A 20,448-nucleotide genomic window follows, 5' to 3' on the forward strand; every position below is an offset into this window, starting at 1 on the left:
GCATTGAACAAAGCACAAAGGCAACAGTGGGGGACGTCATGATCTGGGCCTAAACAGGTGAGACAGTAAGAATGGAAATCTCAAAGTGTGGTATTTGCTTTCTACAGGCGAGAAAATTGTTAACTTTTTCTGACATTGGTTAGAGCAAGAAAAAAGGATCCCCAATGGGGTACTTACCTTTAGAAGACTTCAAACTTCAATTCGGACCAAAAACACAGATAGCGGCCAACCGGCACTCGTGCAAACTGCTTCAGCTTCGGGCTCCTCGGCAAGAAAGACTGATGTAAAGTAATGGCGTTGGCTGCCTGTTTTTATACCACTGACGACCTGATGTCAGTCCTGGAGTGAAAGCAACCGATGCAGAAATACTAAGCCTCTGGTATTCGGACCAACTGAGGGCTACCTCTGGCAGGATAACCCAAGTGTGATGACTGCAACAGTGAAACATGAACAACATCTACCAACATGAAAATTTCATTTAAATGGAAATTAAAGGTCATGCTGCTAAACGCTAGGAGTTTAAACATGAAACTGCACTGACTGCAAGCATTCTTAACCCTGGAAGAAACTGATATTTGTGCAGTCACAGAAACCTGGTTCAAAGCTGTGGAGAACACCCCAGCCATATCAGGTTACTCATCCTATCATTCATTCAGACCCCAAGCCGTGAGCAGCAAAACAAAAGGAGGTGGAGTTGCAATATATACAAAAGACATACACATCTCTAGGCTGGTCAAACAGTATGATGTACAGGAAACACTCCAGGTGCAGTTAACAACTGACAAGACCAGTATTCAAATCATAGCTACCTACATGCCTCCAACTGTGACTCAAGATGCACACTCCACCTATCTGGACCTCTTCAACTATTTACCCTGATCCTGGAAGACTTCAACTATCAGACCATAGATTGGAAGAAATACTCATGCCAAAACACAAATGCACAGAGATTCCTTGATTTCATCAATACAAACGCTTTGGACCAGTTGGTTGACACCTCAAACAAGAGGTGAAAAAATCTTGGACTTGGTATTAACCTACATGAGTAACCATTGCAGCATCTCTAAAGTGTCATCATCCCTGGTAAGACCCCTAGCTAGGGTCAAACAAAAAACTTCTCCAAAGCTGAGTATAACATCCTGATGGAAGGTATAAACAGCTTCACAGCTCCCACTCCCTCCAAAGAAACTGGCACACATGTCCAAACTTACACCAAAGTACTATCTGAGCATTTATATAGCTGCATGGAATCAGGAATGCCAGACAGGATGAAATCCTCCTCCTCAAAGAAAAGTAAAATTGTCTAGTGGACATCTACAATAAATAAACTCTATAATAAAAAGGAAAAAAACTGCAATCCAGGACCACATCTACTAAAGACAATCATAAAGCTTTCTTCACATATGTCTGCAATATCAAGGGAAGAACCCAGATCTGCTCAGAACTGGTGGTCAAGGACACTACATACACAAACCCTGTAGATACAGCCAACCTGCTGGCAGACAGGTTCAGTGAAAACTTCATTCCTCTCTCTCTCCCCCTATCAGTAAAACAGGACATCCCCAGTAGCTGCCCCCCTCCCCTTATCTCTAGGGAGCAAGTCATCACTGCCCTCTCAAAGGGAAAAAATATAGCCTCCATGGGACCCGATAACATCCCAGGCTGCATCCTACATGAACTCAGGAAGGAACTTGCAGCACCATTAGGCACCCTATTCAACCAAACCCTGAGTACTGACTTCGTCTCAGCTGAGTGGAGGACAGCTACTTTCATCCCTTTGCACAAAGGTGGGGCGTCCACCGATCAGGGAAATCATAGACCCCATCAGGCTAACTAGCCTGATCTGCAAGGCCATGGAGCGGATTTCATGGACCTCATTAACAAGGCCACAGGCAACCTCCAGACACTTGATCCCACTCAGTCTGGTTTTGTCAAGGAGAGGTTATGTCTGTTAAATTTGGTCGACTTCTATGACACAGTCACCAAGGCCATAGACAAGGGGAAGACGATGCACACTGCCTACCATGACCTGGCCAAGGCCTTCGATACTATTCCCCACTCAGGTATAATAAACAAACTCTCTCAACTAAGCATCAATCTATATATGTTACCAGATAGGTAGCAAACAGGGTCACTGATACAACCCACCAAGTCAAAATAGGGAAAACCACCTCAAGTAGGAGACCTGTAACAAGTGGTGTATCCCAGGGATCGGTCTTGGGGCCTCTGCTGTTTGAGATATACTTTTCAGAGGTGCAGGCCAAATCTAGTGTTTTATGGCTGACCAAGTTTGCAGATGAATGCAAGCTGTGTACTGTTATCAATTCCCCTAGTGATGTGGCCATCCTCCAAGACGGTCTCACCCAAACAAATGACTGGTGCCAGAAACATGGCCTCAAACTGAATGCCAAAAAATGCATCATCTTCCTTTTTGGGGAGAATGACGTCCCCACAAATTATCACATTGATAATAAGGCACTAAGCACACATTCAGTTGCGAGGGACTTAGGAACCCAGGCTGACAGCAAACTGACTTTTGACCACCATATTGCCTCTGCTGCACAGAAAGCTTTATACATAGTCCATCTCATTAGTAAGGGTATCTCATCCAGGGACAACATGGTCATAACATCCCTGTATTATTTCCTTATAAGACCAATTATTGAATACAATGCCCGTTTTGGCATGTACCTCACGAAGCACATGCAGCAGAGATTCCTCACCCAGAGAATCCAGGGCCTCAAATGTCTACCCTACACAGATAAGCTAAAAGCCCTGTCCCTCTAATCAGTCTCCTACAGACTCCTCAGAGGTGACCTCTGTCTGGTATACAAAGCAATCTCAGACCCCGTCCTGATGGGACTGCTGCATATCCTCAAGTCAAGCTCCACTCGAATAACCCGGACGCGAGACCTCAACCTGGTCTGTGACATCAACAGGACTTGTTGGTGGGACAGATTTGTGTCCCAGAGACTCCCCCTTTTGTGGAAACAGACTACCTCTCCACGTAAAGCAGAGTACCCCATTAAACCTTTTTAAGCGAAACTTGGATAACTGAATGGGGAACAGAAAATACACCCCTGAGATGTCACTATGTCCCTGCGGGACAGTGGCACAGGGTGTTGGCTTGTTGGAACATGGGCTAAATTCTTGGCTAGGCTTGTAAGGGCCTCAGGGCCAATAGCCTAGTAACTTCCTATGATCCTAAGATTCCTGAAGGGAATCCAAGTCCCTCCTCTTACACAATCTCTTCCGAGGAACCTCTTCAGTGGGATGTTCTGAGAGGTATCAGAAGACATAGGAAGTTCATGAACAGGAAAGTACAGTTTGTGTACACTTACCATAAATGTAGATGTTTGAGTGTATTTCACTGTTGCAGTCATTACATTTTGGTTATCCTGCTGGCAGGTTGCCCTCAGTCGGCCTGAATTCCAAAGTCTTGGGTCCTGTGTCGGTTGCTGTCGCCCCTTCCCTGACATCAGGTCGTCAGGGGTATAAAAGATGCAGCCGATGCAATTTTATTCAGTTTTTCTTGCCCCAGATGTCAGGTGCTCCCAAAAGGGTAAGCTAAAATTATGTAAATAAAACATACATGCACCAAAAATAAGCTTTACCTTCATCTATAAGCAAATACACCACCTAGGTTGTATAGATTAGAGAAGTAAAGATAAGTTCCAGCAAAAATAAGGGGGGTGGCAGGTGGGTAACGGACCGCAGCAGTGAATACACTCGAACATCTACATTTATGGTAAGTGTACACAACTGTACTATGTTCTTCGTGTTTCACTGTTGCAGTCATTATATTTAGGTTGAGTCCCAAAGCTATGGTTGGGGGGCTGCAGCTAAACAGCATTAGGAGTGGCTATGAGGCCCTGCAGAACTGCAGTGGCAAAGCCTGCCCTAGATTTAGAGTAAAGAGGCAGATTGTAATGTTTTGTAAAGGTATGCACTGAACTCCAAGTAGCAGCCTCTAAAATGTCTTTGGTTGGTACTCCCCTGAGAAAGGCTGCAGAAGTGGCTGCAACTCTGGTTGAATGTGGCCTAATACCCTTAGGCACTGGTTTGCCATGCTGTGAGCAGCAGAAACGAATGCAGTGACCTATCCACTTTGAAATAGTCTGCTTGGATATAGCCTTTCCTTGTGATGCTGTGACATATGCCGCTAGCAATTGTTCCGTCTTTCTGAAAACTTTAGTTTTGTCCAAGTAGAATCTAAGTTGTCTGTGTACGTCCAAAGAATGCAGAATTTTCTCGACTTGCTCTGTGGATTTGGATAAAAAGTTGGCAAATGAATTGTTTGGTTAAGGGCCACACTGGATACCACCTTAGACATAAATGTAGGGTTTGTTCTCAGAGACCCTGTCTAGATAAAAAAATGATAAAGGTTTCCACAGCAATGAGAGCCTGTAGCTCTGAAACTCGTCTTGCAGAAGTTATTGCTTGAAGCAGAGCTGTTTTCCAAGAGAAGAACTTTATATTCGCAGTAGCAGCTGGCTCAAAAGGAGGTAAGGTGAGTTTTTCCAAGACATAATTGAGGTCCCATGCAGGCATTGGCGTTCTCCTTGGAGGCCTTAAGTTTTTGGCTCCTCTGAGGTACTGCCTTAATAAAGGATGAGGAAAGAGTGGTGGCTCCGTATTGTAATGAGCCGAAATGGCAGAGGCATGGATTTTAATTGATGAAAAAGATAGGCCTTTGTCCAGCATCTCCGTTAGGTTTTGCAGAATCTGAGGAATATTTGGGACAGCTGTATCAGTTCCTTGAGCTTGGCTCCAAGCGCAAAATCTCTTCCATTTCCCAGCACAGGACTTTCTAGTACTAGGCCTTCTGGCTTCTAAAATGACATCCATCACAGCTTTACTGACAGTTGTGGTTTGTATGGCTACATTATCCACCATGCTGCCAGGTTTAGGGTCCTGAGTTGCCTGTGCAGAATCTGACTGTTTTGCTGGGACAGTAGATGAGGTATTTGAGGTAAGGTCCAGGTTGGGCATTGGGACAAGTTCCTTAAGATCGGATACCAGTACAGGCGTGGCCAGTCTGGGGCAATCAGAATCACTTTTGGTTTCTCCTGCCTGACCTTTAGGAGTAACTTGGGGAGGACAGGCAGTCGAGGAAAGGCATATACTGACAGGTTTGTCCAGTTGAAAGATAAGGTGCCCACTTTCCAGGCTTGTCTGTGATAAGTCCTTGTGCAGAATCTTTTTAGTTGATTGTTTTGAGGGGAGGCAAATAGATCTATGTCCGGACGTCCCCATTTCTTTGTTATCATGCTGAAGACTTGTGGATCCAGGTGCCACTCATGGTGATCCATGAGGTTTCTGCTTAGTTTGTCTGCCAGAGTATTTTCCTTTCTTGGCAGGAATTGTGCCTGCAGATGAACTTGGTAAGTCAATGCTGTGTCCCATAAAGCCATGGCAAGTCTGCATAGGAGATAAGAATGAGTGCCCCCCCCTGCTTTTTTATGTACCACATGACAGTGGTGTTGTCTGTCTTTATCAGTAGTTGTCCCGGATGAAGTAGGTCCTTGAAGGCTGTCAGGGCATTTTGAACAGCTAGCACCTCTTTTTGACTGATATGTAGACGCTTTTGGTTTGTGGACCAGGTGCCCTGAATGCCTCTTCCTGCCATGTGTGCCCCCCAGGCATAATCTGATGCATCTGTCGTTAGGCTCTGCCTGGCTGGGAGTAGTGAGAATGGCTGTCGCTTGTTTTGGTAACAAGCCTTTTCCCACCATCGAAACTCCTGTTGCAGACAGGGAATTAGAGTTATCATCGTTTCCAGACTGTGGCAATGTTGTGTCCAGACACTTTTTAGGTACCACTGAATTTTCCTCATATGCAGTCTTGCATATGGAATTAATAAGATGCAGGATGCCATGAAAACCAAAGCCTGCAGAATTTTTCTTGCAGATAACTGGGCCTTTGTTGCCATCATTTCCTTGAAATAGGTAGTCAGTTGTCTTTGTTTGTCTGGAGTGAGATAAGCCATCTAGGCAGTTGTATTTAAGCTTGCACCCAGGAATATTATCTCGAGGGGGTACTAGCTTTGATTTCTTTTTGTTGACTGTGTACCCTAGGCATGCTAAAAGTCTTATCACAAAAGTCAGATGCTGTAGTAGAATGTCCTTGTTCTCTGCTTGTATGAGTCAGTCGTCCAAGTAAGGATATATTTGTATTACTCTTTGTCTGCAGTAAGCAATTACTTGTGCCAGGCAATTTGTGAATACCCTAGACGCAGTAGATAAGCCAAAGAGCAGTGCAGAGAATTGGTAATGCTTTGAGCCAGCCTTGAATCTGAGGTACCTTCTGCATGATTGTCTGACTGGGACATGCAGGTATGCCTCTTTTAGGTCTAAAGTCACTAGCCAAGCCTTGCTGCACAGCATGGGCAGAAGCTGCTGTAAAGTCAACATCTTGAATTTTGTTATATCCAGGAAAGTGTTTAGAATACATAGGTCCAGTATTGGTCTCCATGCTTTGTCCTTTCTAGGTACCAAGAGCAGTCTTGAGTAAAATCCTTGTCCCTGCTCTTGCTGTGGCACTTGTTGAATAGCCCTCATGTCCATGAGAGCTGCGACTTGATTTTGAGCCTCTGCCCATTGATTTTTTTGGCAGGTCTGGCCAACCGTTTGCCCTTGGCAAGGTATGGAAATGAAACTTGTAGCCTTGTGACACTATGTCTAGAACCCATTTGTCCTGGGTTATAATGTGCCAATTTTGATAGAAAAGTGCTAGTTTTCCCCCTAAGGGTGCTGCCAGAAAATAAGTGCTTGGTGCAGGCAGGGGGAAGTCATTGGGACTGTTTCCTGTATGATTTTGATTTGTCCTCTCCACCTTTGGAGGTAGAAGCACTCCACTGCTTAGACATGTAAGATCCTTACGGCTGAGATCTGCCTCTAGGGTGTCTGGATCTGCCCCTTTGAGGTCTGTCTGAGACTGGAAAGGACCAATTCTTTGTAGGCCAGTGTCTGCTAAATCTAGGTGGCTGTACCTGTAAGAAATCCTTGACCGTTTGCATAGATTTAGCGTTGTCCTCCATTTTCTTTAACACCTCTTCTACCTTAACACCAAACAAGGTATCATGTTGTAAAAGAGCATCTAATAATTTTGCTTTAACATGGTCAGGCAGATTTTGTTCCTTTAACCAAGCATGCCTCCTAATGACAGAACCCTGTAACAGCGGCCCTGCAGGAGGCCTCCAGAGAATCAAACCCACATTGCAAAGTATGCTTTCCAACTTGTTCAGCTGCATGCAATAAATCCTGCATTTCTTTGTTTTCTGCACATTCAGAATTTGCCATCATTTTCTGTTTAAGCAGTGTCATGATATATTGCTGATATTTGAGCATATGAAACTGGCAATTTAAAGCCCTTATAGCCAAGGTAGCAGATATGTAAATCATTTTTCCCCATCTATCCAGAGCCCTAGAATCCCTGACAGAGGGGGTAGGGTTTTTTGCAGTAGAAGCTTTGACCCCTTTTGGACCCCGAGAAATAGTTTCTGGGTTTGCAGTGGGGTTTTTGAAAAGGAATTTATGAGAGTCAGGGACCCTGTAGTATCTGTCCGGCTTAACAGGAGCTGGAGGTAAAGAGTCACGGGTCAGACTAGACTCCGAGAACACATCATCTACAATGTCCAACACAGGTGGAATAGCTAGAGGCCTGTGTTGAGGTAGTAAAAGGAAGTCTCTGAGCCTTTTCTTAGATTCTGAAAAATCTTGGCTCTCCCAGTGTAAGTGCTCCCTCATAGAATGCAAGGTTTCCCCAAAAGAGTAGTCCTCAGGAGGAGAAGCTGAAGGAATTGATTCTTCAGCATCAAAATCCTCATGGGGGGGGAGAGAATATTCCTGATCAGAGGAGGAATCAGAAGAAATGGAAACCCAATCTGAAGATTCATAGTCTGTCTCATGCCTAGGCCTCTTAATCAGGAGAGGGATGGGAACCCCTGATCAAAGTAATTAAGTCTTCGGCCATTTTGAGCATCTGTTTTTTGGGCATGGCGGCTTGTCCTTGTGGCTAGTGAACTTGTTTCTTTGCCTTTAAAGGTGTTTTATTCTTTGCCTTTGAAGTCGGTTTGATGTATAATTGTTTAGGACTGAAATCACCCTCAGAAGTTGATGCCTGCTCAGCGGCTCCGGACCCATCTGAGGGAATAATCTCTGAGGCTCCAATACCTTGAGTTTCCTGCAGCCTGGCTGACTCCACGTGGGAGTCGGTAGCAGCCTGTGACTCTAAAGTAGCGGACGTCAGGGACTGCGAAAGTGCCTCACTGAGAACAGGCGAACCGGCGACTTGTTTAGAAGAAGCTTCGTCGTCGGTTTTGGGCCTCGGTTGCCTGTCTTTTTCTTTGCATTTTTTGTGAATTCTGGTAGTCAGATGGCTATCCGACGACATTGTATAATTAAATCTTCAGCCAAAATAGCTTAATGCAAAATCGTACCGACGCTTAATAGTGCGTTGATTAAATCTAGCACAAAACCGACAACTAGCAACGTCGTGGTCAGGGACTAGGCAAGGAATACAGTAAGAATGAAAGTCCTTATGAGGTATTTGCTTCCCACAAGAAATACAATTATTAACTTTTTCTGACATCAGTCTGGAGCAAGAAAAAAGTTTCCCCAACGGGGTACTTTGCTTTTAATGAAGACTTCAGATCTGAAACTCGAACACGAAAATTTCAGGAGTCAGCCGACCGGCACTTGCGAACTGCTTCTGCTTCGGGCACCGAGTGGCAAGAAAGACTGAATAAAATGGCGTCGGCTGCATCTTTTATACCCCTGATGTCAGGGAAGGGGCGACAGCAACCGACGCAGGACCCAAGACTTTGGAATTCAGGCCGACTGAGGGCAACCTGCCAGCAGGCTAACCCAAATGTAATGACTGCAACAGTGAAACACGAAGAACATCAGCCATGGCAGAAAAAGAAAATAGAATGAACTGGACAAACAACACACAGCAAAGTCAAACTGAAAAGATAAATGGCTTGTGTGTAACTTATCTAGCTATATGTTAAACTATAACAAATGGATGGTATTTAATAAGGAGTTAAGCTTTCAACCATAAATCTAAGGGAAATCACTCTAACGTCGTTGAGCATTTTTTAACAAGACAGTCAAACCTGCAATTGGTTCCGAATGAGACTGCATATAGCTATGAATGGAAGACCTAGTACTTTTAAACCCAATGGACGTGCAATTAACACTTTTTTTTTTTTTTTTGCAAAGCAGTGAAAATACTTATGAACTTTATAAAACGATACAAAGAGGATAATGACACAGGAGGAAGCCTTGGATAACAATGAATAATAAGATTATAGAAAGTGTTGATAAAATGTGTGCAATAGTTATTATGGATAAGTATATCCAAGCAATTCATTTGATACTGAATGACATCAGCTCATGCAAGTTGATTAATAGCCATGAAATAAATCAGATTATGAGAGTCAGAAGTATTATCTATAAAATGAGTACTGAGCAACGACAATATGGTAACATTTCTGTACTATACCCCAGAATGCCTATATATGTTACTTTAATGAAGACAAGCAAATCACTAACAGATCCATCAATGAGACCTAGTGTGAAAGCTATGGGATGGATTACTGAACTCGATTCTATCCAGCTAGAGCATAAACTAAAGGGTTTAATGAAAAACACCACGTTTTACTAGCAACAATGAAGACGTACTGTCTAGGTGGTGGAAACAAAGTTTGCTTAAGAATTTCTATTATTTTACTCTAGATACAGACAATTTACAAAAATACCTAATGATTATGGTACTAAATCCCCAAGGCAGAACATATTTCATAATGTTGATTTTAATAAAGCAGATCTTAATGTCTTTTGGATTCTTCTATTAGGGGTGGTCACCACAGCAGATCACCGGTCCGCAGGCCGACTGGCAGTGGGATTTTTACACTGTTGAGTTGCCAGTCTGGCGCTCAACCTTCACAGAAGGCGTGCATATACACACACACACACACACACACACACACACACACACACACACACACACACACACACACACACATACCTACTGCATGTCTTTAGAACTCACTTGACCGTAGGGAGGACATGCAAATGCTGCAATGAAGGCGTTGCAGCTGAGAATCAAACCAAAGAACCTCTTGCTGTGAGGCGACAACGCTAACCGCTGCATCACCAATAATACAGACTTTAATACACTACGTAAATTACTGCCTCTTGTTAGACAATAATGCATTCATTTTGCAAGAAGAGTTTTACAAACAAGCTTTAGGGGTGGCAATCAGCACGCCCTGTTACTTAAGCAACACTGTTCAGCAAACTGGGTGCAATGCTTTGTTTTTAATAACAGGAATGCGTATTTTAAAAAAAATGCTATTTTACCACTTTGTTGATGGTATCTGTATTACACGAAGGAACCACGGAAAATTCTGAACTGATTTTATACTTTTTAACCTCTACCGTCACTCTATGTTTTATAACATGATTATCTGCTGAGCATCTAGAAAATCTACACTTTTATCTATATCTTGATGATAGCGGGCAGACGACTGTGTGTATTTATAGGAAGAATGTTCAAGTTAATAGATACCTGCTTCATATGAACATGCATGTAATGTACAAGTTTAAGAACATAACCTAGAGCATAACCTAGAGTCAGATGATTAAGAGCTCAAAATTAATTAACAATAAGCAATTAGATGAAAGCCTTGGAGAGGCTAAGCAAATGATTAAGCAGGCTATGATTTTTTTTTAGATATTTGGGAGGAGCGAAGACCACAAGAATGACAGAATGACTGGTGCACAGGCTACGAGATAGCTGATACAGTGGATGTTCAAGCAAGACAAAAAATGAGTACAGCTAAATTGCATTTCACAAAATAAAGGCATGAAGGCAATACAGGAGATTATTAATAGACACTGGGGCATATCACCATCCACTAAAGGACTGAAGGCCACCATAAAAGACCTATCTATATAGGTGTGACACAAACCTGAAGTAAGCATTATATTACAAAGAAATGTGCACAAGCAAAGGGGTTGATGTCAAGTAGAAAGGAACAATCCCTTTGCATTACCTTACAAAGAAATGTGTACTAGCAATAGAGTTGATGTCAGGTGGAAATGAACAATCCCTTTGTTGGAACTGTTTACATTGTAGGTATAAGAGATACTAAACAAAAGTGGGTACATAAAGGAAGTAATAAAATATACAACAGCAACATATATAAGAGTTGTGGAACACAGATTATTATTTTTGGTTCCAAGTCATATACAGTGTTCAACGCTCGTAAATTTAACAGATGTGAATGCTATTCTGATATTAAAGGAAGATGGCAACAAATGCTCCAGATAAACATGTCAAAAAATGCTCCAGATAAACATGTCAGAACATGAAAATGATCACAAATCTACTTTTAGTATACTGCAGGCATACACACGCACGCATATACACACACACACACACGCACACACGCGCGCACACACACACACACACACACACACACACACACACACACACACCCATATAACAGCATTCTACAGATGTCTGGTTTGCCTTCAGTTACCTTTAAAAATGATCAAAAAACAACTAACTTATAACAGAAACACTTACAGATGGCAAATCACGTGTCAGGACTGTAGAAAGCAGCTACAGTCATTTCCCATTTAGTGAACTATAAATATGGCTGCTGAAAAAATTTCTAGTAGTTACCTACCCTTCAATCTTCAAAATCCCTTTTGTCATGTCATATACAACACTTTCCAACCAACACAAATAAGTGGGAGGAGAAGGCTCTAAGAATTACATTTTCTGGATAAGCTCAAAATGGTGATTTCGCAGGGGCAGAAACATAAAACAAGTCTGTAATTCTCTTGACATATAAATTATTTTCCTTTTTCCACTTTGATTATATAGACTCATCTGATCTGCTTAGGTGCTCCGTCTAACTGATTATGTGCTAGATAACCATCAGACTCTATGACAAATTGGTCATAAACAAACTGGACATCTTTCTGCTGATACCCCATGCCCAGCTTATAAGTCAGTCATGGACATTGCACCCAGAGATAGAGAACTACTAGAATGAAGTTCCTGCCCACTTCTCAAGCAAGTAAAGCTACCTCAAGATATTCATACCAACATACCGACTGACAACTCAGATACATTTCCAAAACTGTTATCTCAATATCAAAGAAGTGGCTAATCAGTGAGACAGTGGCCATACCTGTAACACTGTTAATATTATCTCCATTACACTAAACAGAAAAGTGTGTGTGTGAGCGTGTATGCTAGCACTGGGGAGGGAATGGATAAGTTAGCACGGTTTCCTCGGTCACCTTCAAGGGAAATGCAATATTAAAGACTCCATCAGCATAACAAAAAGGGATGGGACACTAAAATATCTGACCAGCATGCTGAGTACCAAAAATTAATACATTTCTACTCACTGTATTTTCTTCATCAGTTTCATTTTCTTTATTTGAGTCGGTCATATAATCAGTATTTTCCTCCTCCTCTTCTCCTTCTTCTTCCTCATTTTCTGAGCCATCCTAAAATAAATTGTAGGAAATTAAAATGCAAACTAAAGCAATGTGGTTGACATATTTACTATAGTAAAGTCTATTTAAATTAGAAGGTAGAAACATAAACAAATTAAGTCCTGAATTAATTGTAGACAGAAATAAAATAAACTAATTTGCTGTAGTTTTGTAAAAATATGAAACGGCTTCTCAATGGTGGTGTTCCTTACAAACTATCTTATTTTGGTCTATAAAATAGCAACATATACAACATTCTGAGAGTGATGATGTAAACAGGTGCGACTTGCTTTACAAGTTTCAGTACTGCCTGTTTAAGACAATGTCTCAATTGGTGTACACCATACCAAGCATGTGGACAAGCAAGGCCCACACACACTACTGTGCAATAACATAAGAAGATAAATGGATCATTACTGGGCCTTATACAAGTAAACTAGATGCACTGTAGCAAACTCCAAGGTACAAGGGGAATGATGCACTAACTGAAGCCTCAGCAGCTTGAATCTGTCATGGGGTAGGGACAAGGTGAAAGTTACGGCCACAGCACAAATGCCACCTTGCAGACGGCAAGTGGTACAGCAAAAGGAACTGGCCAATAGCCAAGTCTTTCAGTCTTTCAAGGAATGTAGAAACAATGTAGCTGGAAGTTGTTATGCAGAATCAAACATCACACATCCAACAATAAAGACCCTTCACTGAGAGGATGTCCAACTGCCACAGGGAAGGGTTCAGAGCATATAATATTCAAGCCTACTAGAATGTCAGTCTCATCTTCACTGTGGCTTCACAGCTAGGAGAAAAGGGTAACAAAGGAGTTAGCAAGTGGAGGGCAGGAGGAAACAAAAGATATGCAAGTGAGTATTCAATTATCTGTCAAGACCTGAACACAATTCCAACTTTAAATTCTAAAAAATGAAAATCAGGGTCATGAAGGTAGTACTTTGAAGGGCAGGGTTTTGGGAACTCTGACTTCTAGCTGGTGAGGGAAAGTCTTGTGTTTTAGAAGTGAGGTGCTGGGAGTACTACAGCAAAGGAACTCCACAAGAGCAGGATCTAGCTATATATCATATGCCAAGGATCTAACATTCCTTTCTTCCATCAAAGCAAGCACAGAAGGTGGACAGCAGCAACCCATGTCAGCAAGGACCAGTTTCCAACAGTATGGCTATGGATGCCTCCCTGTTATAATTAACACAATGTCCACTGGTACAGCCATAGCAACGAGTGATAAGCCTCTCATTTACTGAAAATGCGCTAGGTAAGGTTGCACAATTACTCCAATTAAGACAGCAAAGGAGAGCAGTAACTTAAAGAAACCCACTGCAGACAGTCCTCAAGTACATCGTAACATGCATGTGTTCTAATGCAGATGTCTGGTCTGTCAGGGTCACACTGTTTGTGCTCCCTGCCTGCTGCTGGCTTTCACCCTAAAGTGCAGAAGGAATAGGGTATGTTAGGCAGTATAAATCCCCAACACTACGCTTAACAAAGTACTGGCGCTGACAAAACCAAAAAAAAAAAAATAAAACAAAAACACACTGCTATGGCCAGATCTCAAGCAAATGATACAGCACAGCATCAATGATGGGATCTGAAGGATTATCACTCTGCATCTCTAGGTCAGTTCATAAATATGTTTTATTGAATGAATGAATGAAAATGCCATGAATTAAAATAGTTCACAGAGTCCAGAATGGAGTCCCAATGCAATTCACAGAACTCTGAAAGGCCTACATATTGAACAACAACTTTAAAAAAGACACACACTTGTTTAAACTGCTTGTGAGCTGCTATCAGAATCTCTTCTACCTTACAAAGGGGTGCTTTTGGACAATGTCACTGAAATCAATTTGGAAAGCAACTATACAAACATTGAGGACAGACGCTCTGATGTCATGTAAACACTTTTGTCCTGAAAAATATGGTCTCAGGACACAAGAGAATACCAATATTCACAGGTAGATGACTGAGAACCATGGCTGGTAATGAAAATTAAGTTCTATAAAAATCAAGCTGATTGCATCCTAGTGCTTTGAGCGGTCTGGCACTGAAAAAAGGAAAGGCTTACAGTAGATCCTGCAGAAGGAATCTAAAGCCTTCTCCTTACAACTGAAGAAAAAGAAAACAAAAATCAGGTACTTGATATACCACAGTACACTGAATAAGTCCACACAGTGTCCCTCAGTAGTGAAAGAATTACATAATGCATCACTTATTACAACATTTCTTACCCTAAGGTATTATTTGCTTTGCCTGGCATGTACATGGCTTGAAAAAATTCTCATGTTGGGGAGCAAACTCCTTTACCAGGTTACTTCCTTGCACACAAGACAGGATATGGTACCACTTCTGCAACATAAGACAAAGGTACAGTTGTGTACACTTACCATAAATGTAGATGTTTGAGTGTATTCACTGTTGCAGTCAGCACATTTGGGTTATCCCTGCCAGGGTAGCCCTTGGCCCACCCGAATACCAGACGCTTAGTATTTCTGCATTGGTTGGTGTCGCTTCAGGACTGAACGTCTGGTCGTCAGTAGCATAAAGTAAGGCAGCCAACTCCATTACATCAGTTTTTCTTGCCCTAACCTGTCAGGAGCTCCCAAGTAGGAGCTAGTTTCTGGTGGAGGAACCCCACCAGTAGAAAGTAAATACCAAAATGTCCCTTGTAAGGAAAGAGAACAAAAAGGGGGGATGGAGGGAGAGAAACCAGGACGGCAACAGTGAATACACTTGAACATCTACATTTATGTAAGTGTACACAACTGTACTATGTTCTTCGTGTTTGACTGTTGCAGTCATCACATTTGGGTTGATTCCCAAAGCTGAGGAAATGGGTGGGGGCAGTCAAGGAAACTAGGAGTTAGCTAGGATGCCCTGCAAGACTGCAGAGGCAAACCCTGCCCTGGATTTGGAGAAGAGAGGCAGGTGGTAATGTTTGGTAAAATTGTGAACAGCTGTCCAGGTGGCAGCCTCCAGGATGTCCCTGGTGGGGACTCCTCTGAGGAAAGCTGCAGAGGTGGAGGCTGCTCTGGTGCAGTGAGTCCTGACCCCCTTGGGGGGGGGCTTTCCATGTTGTTTGTAGCAGAAAGGGATGCAGTGTGCTATCCATTTGGAAATGGTTTGTTTGGAGATGGCTTTGCCTTCTGCCCCTGTAGCAAAGCTAACCAGCAATTAATCAGACTTTCTGACGGATTTAGTCCTGCCTAGATAGAATCTGAGCTGTCTGTGCACATCTAAACAGTGCAGGATCCTTTCCCCCTTGTTCTGCGGATTAGGAAAAAAGGTGGGCAAATGAATGGATTGGTTGAGATCCACACTGGACACCACCTTGGGCATGAAGGATGGATTAGTTCTGAGGGATACCCTATCAGCATGGAAGATGATGAAGGGTTCCACAGCCATGAGTGCTTGCAGCTCGGAGACTCTTCTGGCTGAAGTGATGGCCAGAAGAAAAGCTGTCTTCCAGGAGAGAAAGTTTAGCTCTGCAGAAGAAGCTGGTTCGAAAGGGGCAGGATGATCTTTTCCAACACAAAGTTAAGGTCCCAAGCGGGGGTTGGTGCTCTTCTGGGTGGCCTCAAGTTGCTAGCAACTCTCAGGAACTGTCTGATCAAGGGGTGTGAGAAAAGGGGCTGCTCAGTAGGGAAATGAGCAGAAATAGCAGAGGCATGAATTTTGAGAGAGGAAAAAGAAAGGCCACTGTGTAGCAGGCCAGCTAAATAATCCAGGATGAGAGTGAGGGAGGGCTGTGCCGTATTAGCTCCCTTGAACTGAATCCAAGTGCTAGGGCATCTGGCCTCACGTACAACATCTAGAACCTATTTACTGAAGTTGGCAGACTGATCGGGGGTTAGGTAATAAGCTAAGCTGCCAATTTGAGTGTCTACAATTGGGGATGCATGAATTCCCCTTCGCTCTGGGTCAGGAGGTTTGGAATCTGAGGAAGATGCCATGGTGGCAGTGGGGACAGGCTGCGCAGCAAGGGGTACTAGTACTGGTGAGGGCAGTCTGGAGCTATAAGAACTGTCCCTGGTTTTTCCTCATTTATTTTGAGCAGTACCCTGGGAATGAGAGGTAGTGGAGGAAAGGCATAGACTGACAGATTGACCCAGGAGAAGGACAGGGCATCCACTTTCCAAGCCATACAGTGATGCTCCCTGGTGCAAAATTTGCTGGGCTAATGGTTGGTGTGGGAGGAAAAGTGGTCAACCTTCAGGGTGCCCCAATTCTGTGTTATTAGGATGAAGGTTCTTCTGTTGAGTTGCCACTTGTTTGGGTCCAGAAGATTTCTGCTTAATTGGTCTGCCAAAGAGTTGACAGAACCTGGTAGGAATTGTGCTAACAGGTGAAGTTGCATGGCAGAGGCTGTGTGCCAAAGGGTCATGGCCAGCCTGCATAGACGGTAGGAGTGACACCCTCTCTGATTGTTGATATACCACATCACAGTGGTGTCATCTGTTTTGATCAGGAGAGCCCCTGGGGAGAGAAGAGGCTGGAAAGCTATCAAAGCATGCTGGACAGCCCTCATCTCTTTTTGGTTGATGTGCCGAGTTATTTGCTGTGGGCTCCATTGGCCCTGTATGCACCTGCCGTCCAGTTGTGCACCCCAGGCATAGTCTGATGCGGGGGGGGGGGGTGAGAAAGGTAGTCCCTTGTTGTGGGAGCATGCTGTTGCCTGCCAAAAAAAATCTTTTCTGAGGCAAGGAATAAGAGTCTCCAGGTCTTGACAGTGTTGACACCAAAGGCTTTTTAGGTACCATTGATGTTTCCTCATATGCAGTCTGACATATGGAATGAATAGTATGCAAGATGCCATGAACCCCAGAGCTTGCAGGATCTTGCCTGCAGATAACTGGGGTCTGGTGGCCAGTTGAGAGAAGTAGGCTGTCAGGAAAAGTTGCTTTTCTGGTGTAAGGAATGCCATCTGGGATGCTGTGTCCAGGCTTGCTCCCAGGAATATAATCCTTTGGGTGGGCACCTGTTTGGATTTCTTTTCGTTGATGGTATAATCCTAGGGAGGTTAGTAGGGGACTTTACAAATTCCAGGTGATTGAGCAGCTTTTCCTGGCTGTCTGCCTGAATTAGGCAGTCATCTAAGTATGGGTAAATCTGGATATCCCTTTGTCTGGAAAAGGCAGTGGCCGGAGCCAGACATTTTGTGAAAACTCTGGGCGCAGTAGATAAGCCAAAGGGAAGAGCAGAGAACTGAAAGTGTTGAGATCCTACCCTGAAATGGAGATATTTCCTGCATGATTCCTTGATAGGAATGTGGAGGTAGGCCTCTTTTAGATCTAGGGTGGCTAGCCAAGCATCTTTGGAGAGCATGGGTAGCAGCTGCTGGAGGGTGAGCATTTTGAATTTTGGGATCACCAGGAAGGTATTTAGAATGGATAGATTGAGGATGGGGCACCAGGTGCCCTCTTATCTGGGTACCAGAAAATGTCTGGAGTAGAAACCTTGGCCTATCTGTTCTGCAAGAACGTGCTCGACTGCCCTCAAAGACCATGGAAAGGACTTGCTTTTGCGCCTCTGACCACTGGTTTGGAGGTAGATCTGGGAACCCTTTTGGGGTTGGAAGGGTGTGGAAAGAAAATTTGTATCCCTGGGACACCATGTTGAGAACCCAGTGGTCATTGGTAATGGTGGTCCAGGTGCTTGTGTGAAAGGAGAGTTTTCCTCCTAGGAGTAACTGAAGGTGGGCAGAGGGAGGGGGTGGGAGAGATGAGTCATTATGAGTTCTTATCATAAGGGGGTGGCTTAGAACTGTCTGATTTTGAGGTGGAGGTAGACCACTGCTTAGATATCTGCATTCCCTGTGGCTGCTGTCTGGGGGTCTGGTTCTCCGGGGTCTGTGCTGGACTGGCTTAGTGGGAGCAGGAAAGGACCAGTGCTTGGTGGGACAATGCCTGCTGAATCTGGGTGGCTGGACCTGTAAGAAATGCTTAACTGTCTGCATAGATTTTGCTTTTTCTTACATCTTTTTTAAGACCTCTTCTGCCTTAGTGCCAAATAAGTTGTCTTTGTGTAAGGGGGCATCCAACAATTTAGATTTGACATGGCATGGCAACAAGGGCTGTTAAGTCATGCATGCCTTCTAATGACAGATCTGGTGACTGCTGCCCTGCAAGAAACTTCTAGGGCATCAAAACCACAGTGCAATGTGTATTTAGTCACCTGACTTGCAGAATGCATTAACTCTTGTAAATCCTTTAGATTCTGCACAAGCAGGAAAAGAAGACATTTTTTGTTTGAGGAGTTCCAGAGTATGTTGAAATCTTAGCATATGGAACTGACAATTTAGTTCCCTGATAGCAAGAGTAGCTGAGGTGCATACTTTTTTATCCCATCTGTCTAGTCCTCGGGAATCTCTATCTGAGGGGGTGGGATTCTTAGCAGAGGTTGCGGTTGCTTTAATCCCTTTTGGCCCATGAGATATTACCTCAGGGTCAGCAGAAGGATTTTTAAAAAGAAATTTGTGTGAGTCAGGTACTCTATAGTGCCCTGTCTGGTTTTCTGGGTGCAGAAGGGAGGGTTTCAGGAGTCAAGCTGGATTCCAGAAAAACATCCTCCACAACATCCAGGACTGGGGGGATGGCCAAGCCAAGGGTCTCTGCTATGGAAGATCTAAGAATTCCCTGAGTCTCTTTTTAGACTGAGGGTAGTCCTGACTCTCCCATTGGAAATGCTCCCTTAAGGTATGAAGTGTTTCCCCAATGGAAAAATCCTCTGGGGAAAAGGCTGAAGGTACTGAATCCTCTGCATCAGAGTCCTCATAAGTAGAGAGGGGATGCATGTCTTCATAGTCAGATGCATCAAAGTCCTCTGACTCTTGTTCAGACAAAACTACAGGGGACAGATTTCTCTTCTTTTTGGAGGGGGAAGATTGGCTTCCCCTGATCAGCATGATAAGGTCTTCTGCCACTTTAAGCATTTGAGACTGAGGCAAGGAAGCAGGTGCCTGAGATTGGGTTGTCGGTTTCTTGGGTGTGGTTCGTACCCTGGGCCTAAGAAACTCGGTCATTTTCGAAAGAAGGGTAGTCGCAAAAGACGTCGTCAGTTTGTGTCGAGAATCGGTAGTGCGAAGGACTTCCTTGGAAGCCGGTGCCTGCTCAGCGGCTCCGGACCCATCCAGGGTAGAGACGACCGCAGGATCCTTAGTCGAAGAAGAGTTTTGCGGCATACCGGACTGCGAAAGGGTCTCGGTAGCGGCCTGTGAATCCACAGAAGCGGGCATCAAGGGCTGCGAAAGCACCTCACTGAGGACCAGAGAACTGATGACTAGCTTAACAGGAGTGTCATCGGTAGGTTTGGACCTGTGTGGTCTGTCTCTGTCTTTATCTTTACGTTTTTTTGGAAGATCTGCTACAATAAGGGTCCGACGATGGATAGTTCTGGCACTGAACAAAGCACAGAAGCAACAAAAGGGGATGTTGTGGTCTGGGCCTAAACAAGTGTAAGAATGAAAGTCTTGGTGTGGTATATGCTTTCCACAGGCGAGACAATTGTTAACTTTTTCTGACATTGGTTGGTGCAAGAAAAAAGGATCCCCAATGGGGTACTTAGCTTTAGAAGACTTCAGCTTCAATTCCGTAGACAAAACTCGGGTAGCGGCTGACCGGCACTCGTGCAAACTGCTTCTGCTTCAGGCTTCACGGCAAGAAAGACTGATGTAATGGCGTCAGCTGCCTTACTTTATACTACTGACGACCTGAAGTCAGTCCTGAAGAGACAGCAACCGACGCAGAAATACTAAGCCTCTGGTATTCGGGCCAGCCAAAGGCTACCCTGGCTGGGAAAACCCAAATGTGAGGACTGCAACAGTGAAACATGAAGAACATCTACTAGTTGACTCTGTGGCATACAGGAACAGAGCACTGACTATATCCTACACAACCTGGCTCTGAACAGAATCCTGGAGAAT

The 20,448-nt window shown here is 43.8% G+C and overlaps 1 protein-coding gene across 2 annotated transcripts in view; it reads right to left on the reverse strand.

The window, feature by feature from the left end:
• Nucleotides 1-20,448, reverse strand: part of UPF2 (UPF2 regulator of nonsense mediated mRNA decay) — a 2,519,933-nt gene that overhangs the window by 779,175 nt on the left and 1,720,310 nt on the right. For both annotated transcript variants that reach the window (XM_044088310.1, XM_044088311.1), the window contains exon 17: nucleotides 12,435-12,536. In XM_044088310.1, the coding sequence (XP_043944245.1) occupies nucleotides 12,435-12,536 (102 nt within the window). The remainder of the gene's footprint in view (nucleotides 1-12,434; nucleotides 12,537-20,448) is intronic.

This window comes from Protopterus annectens, chromosome 11.part0, assembly GCF_019279795.1.
Source record: "Protopterus annectens isolate FY-2018-M chromosome 11.part0, PAN1.0, whole genome shotgun sequence".
NCBI lineage: Eukaryota > Metazoa > Chordata > Ceratodontiformes > Protopteridae > Protopterus > Protopterus annectens.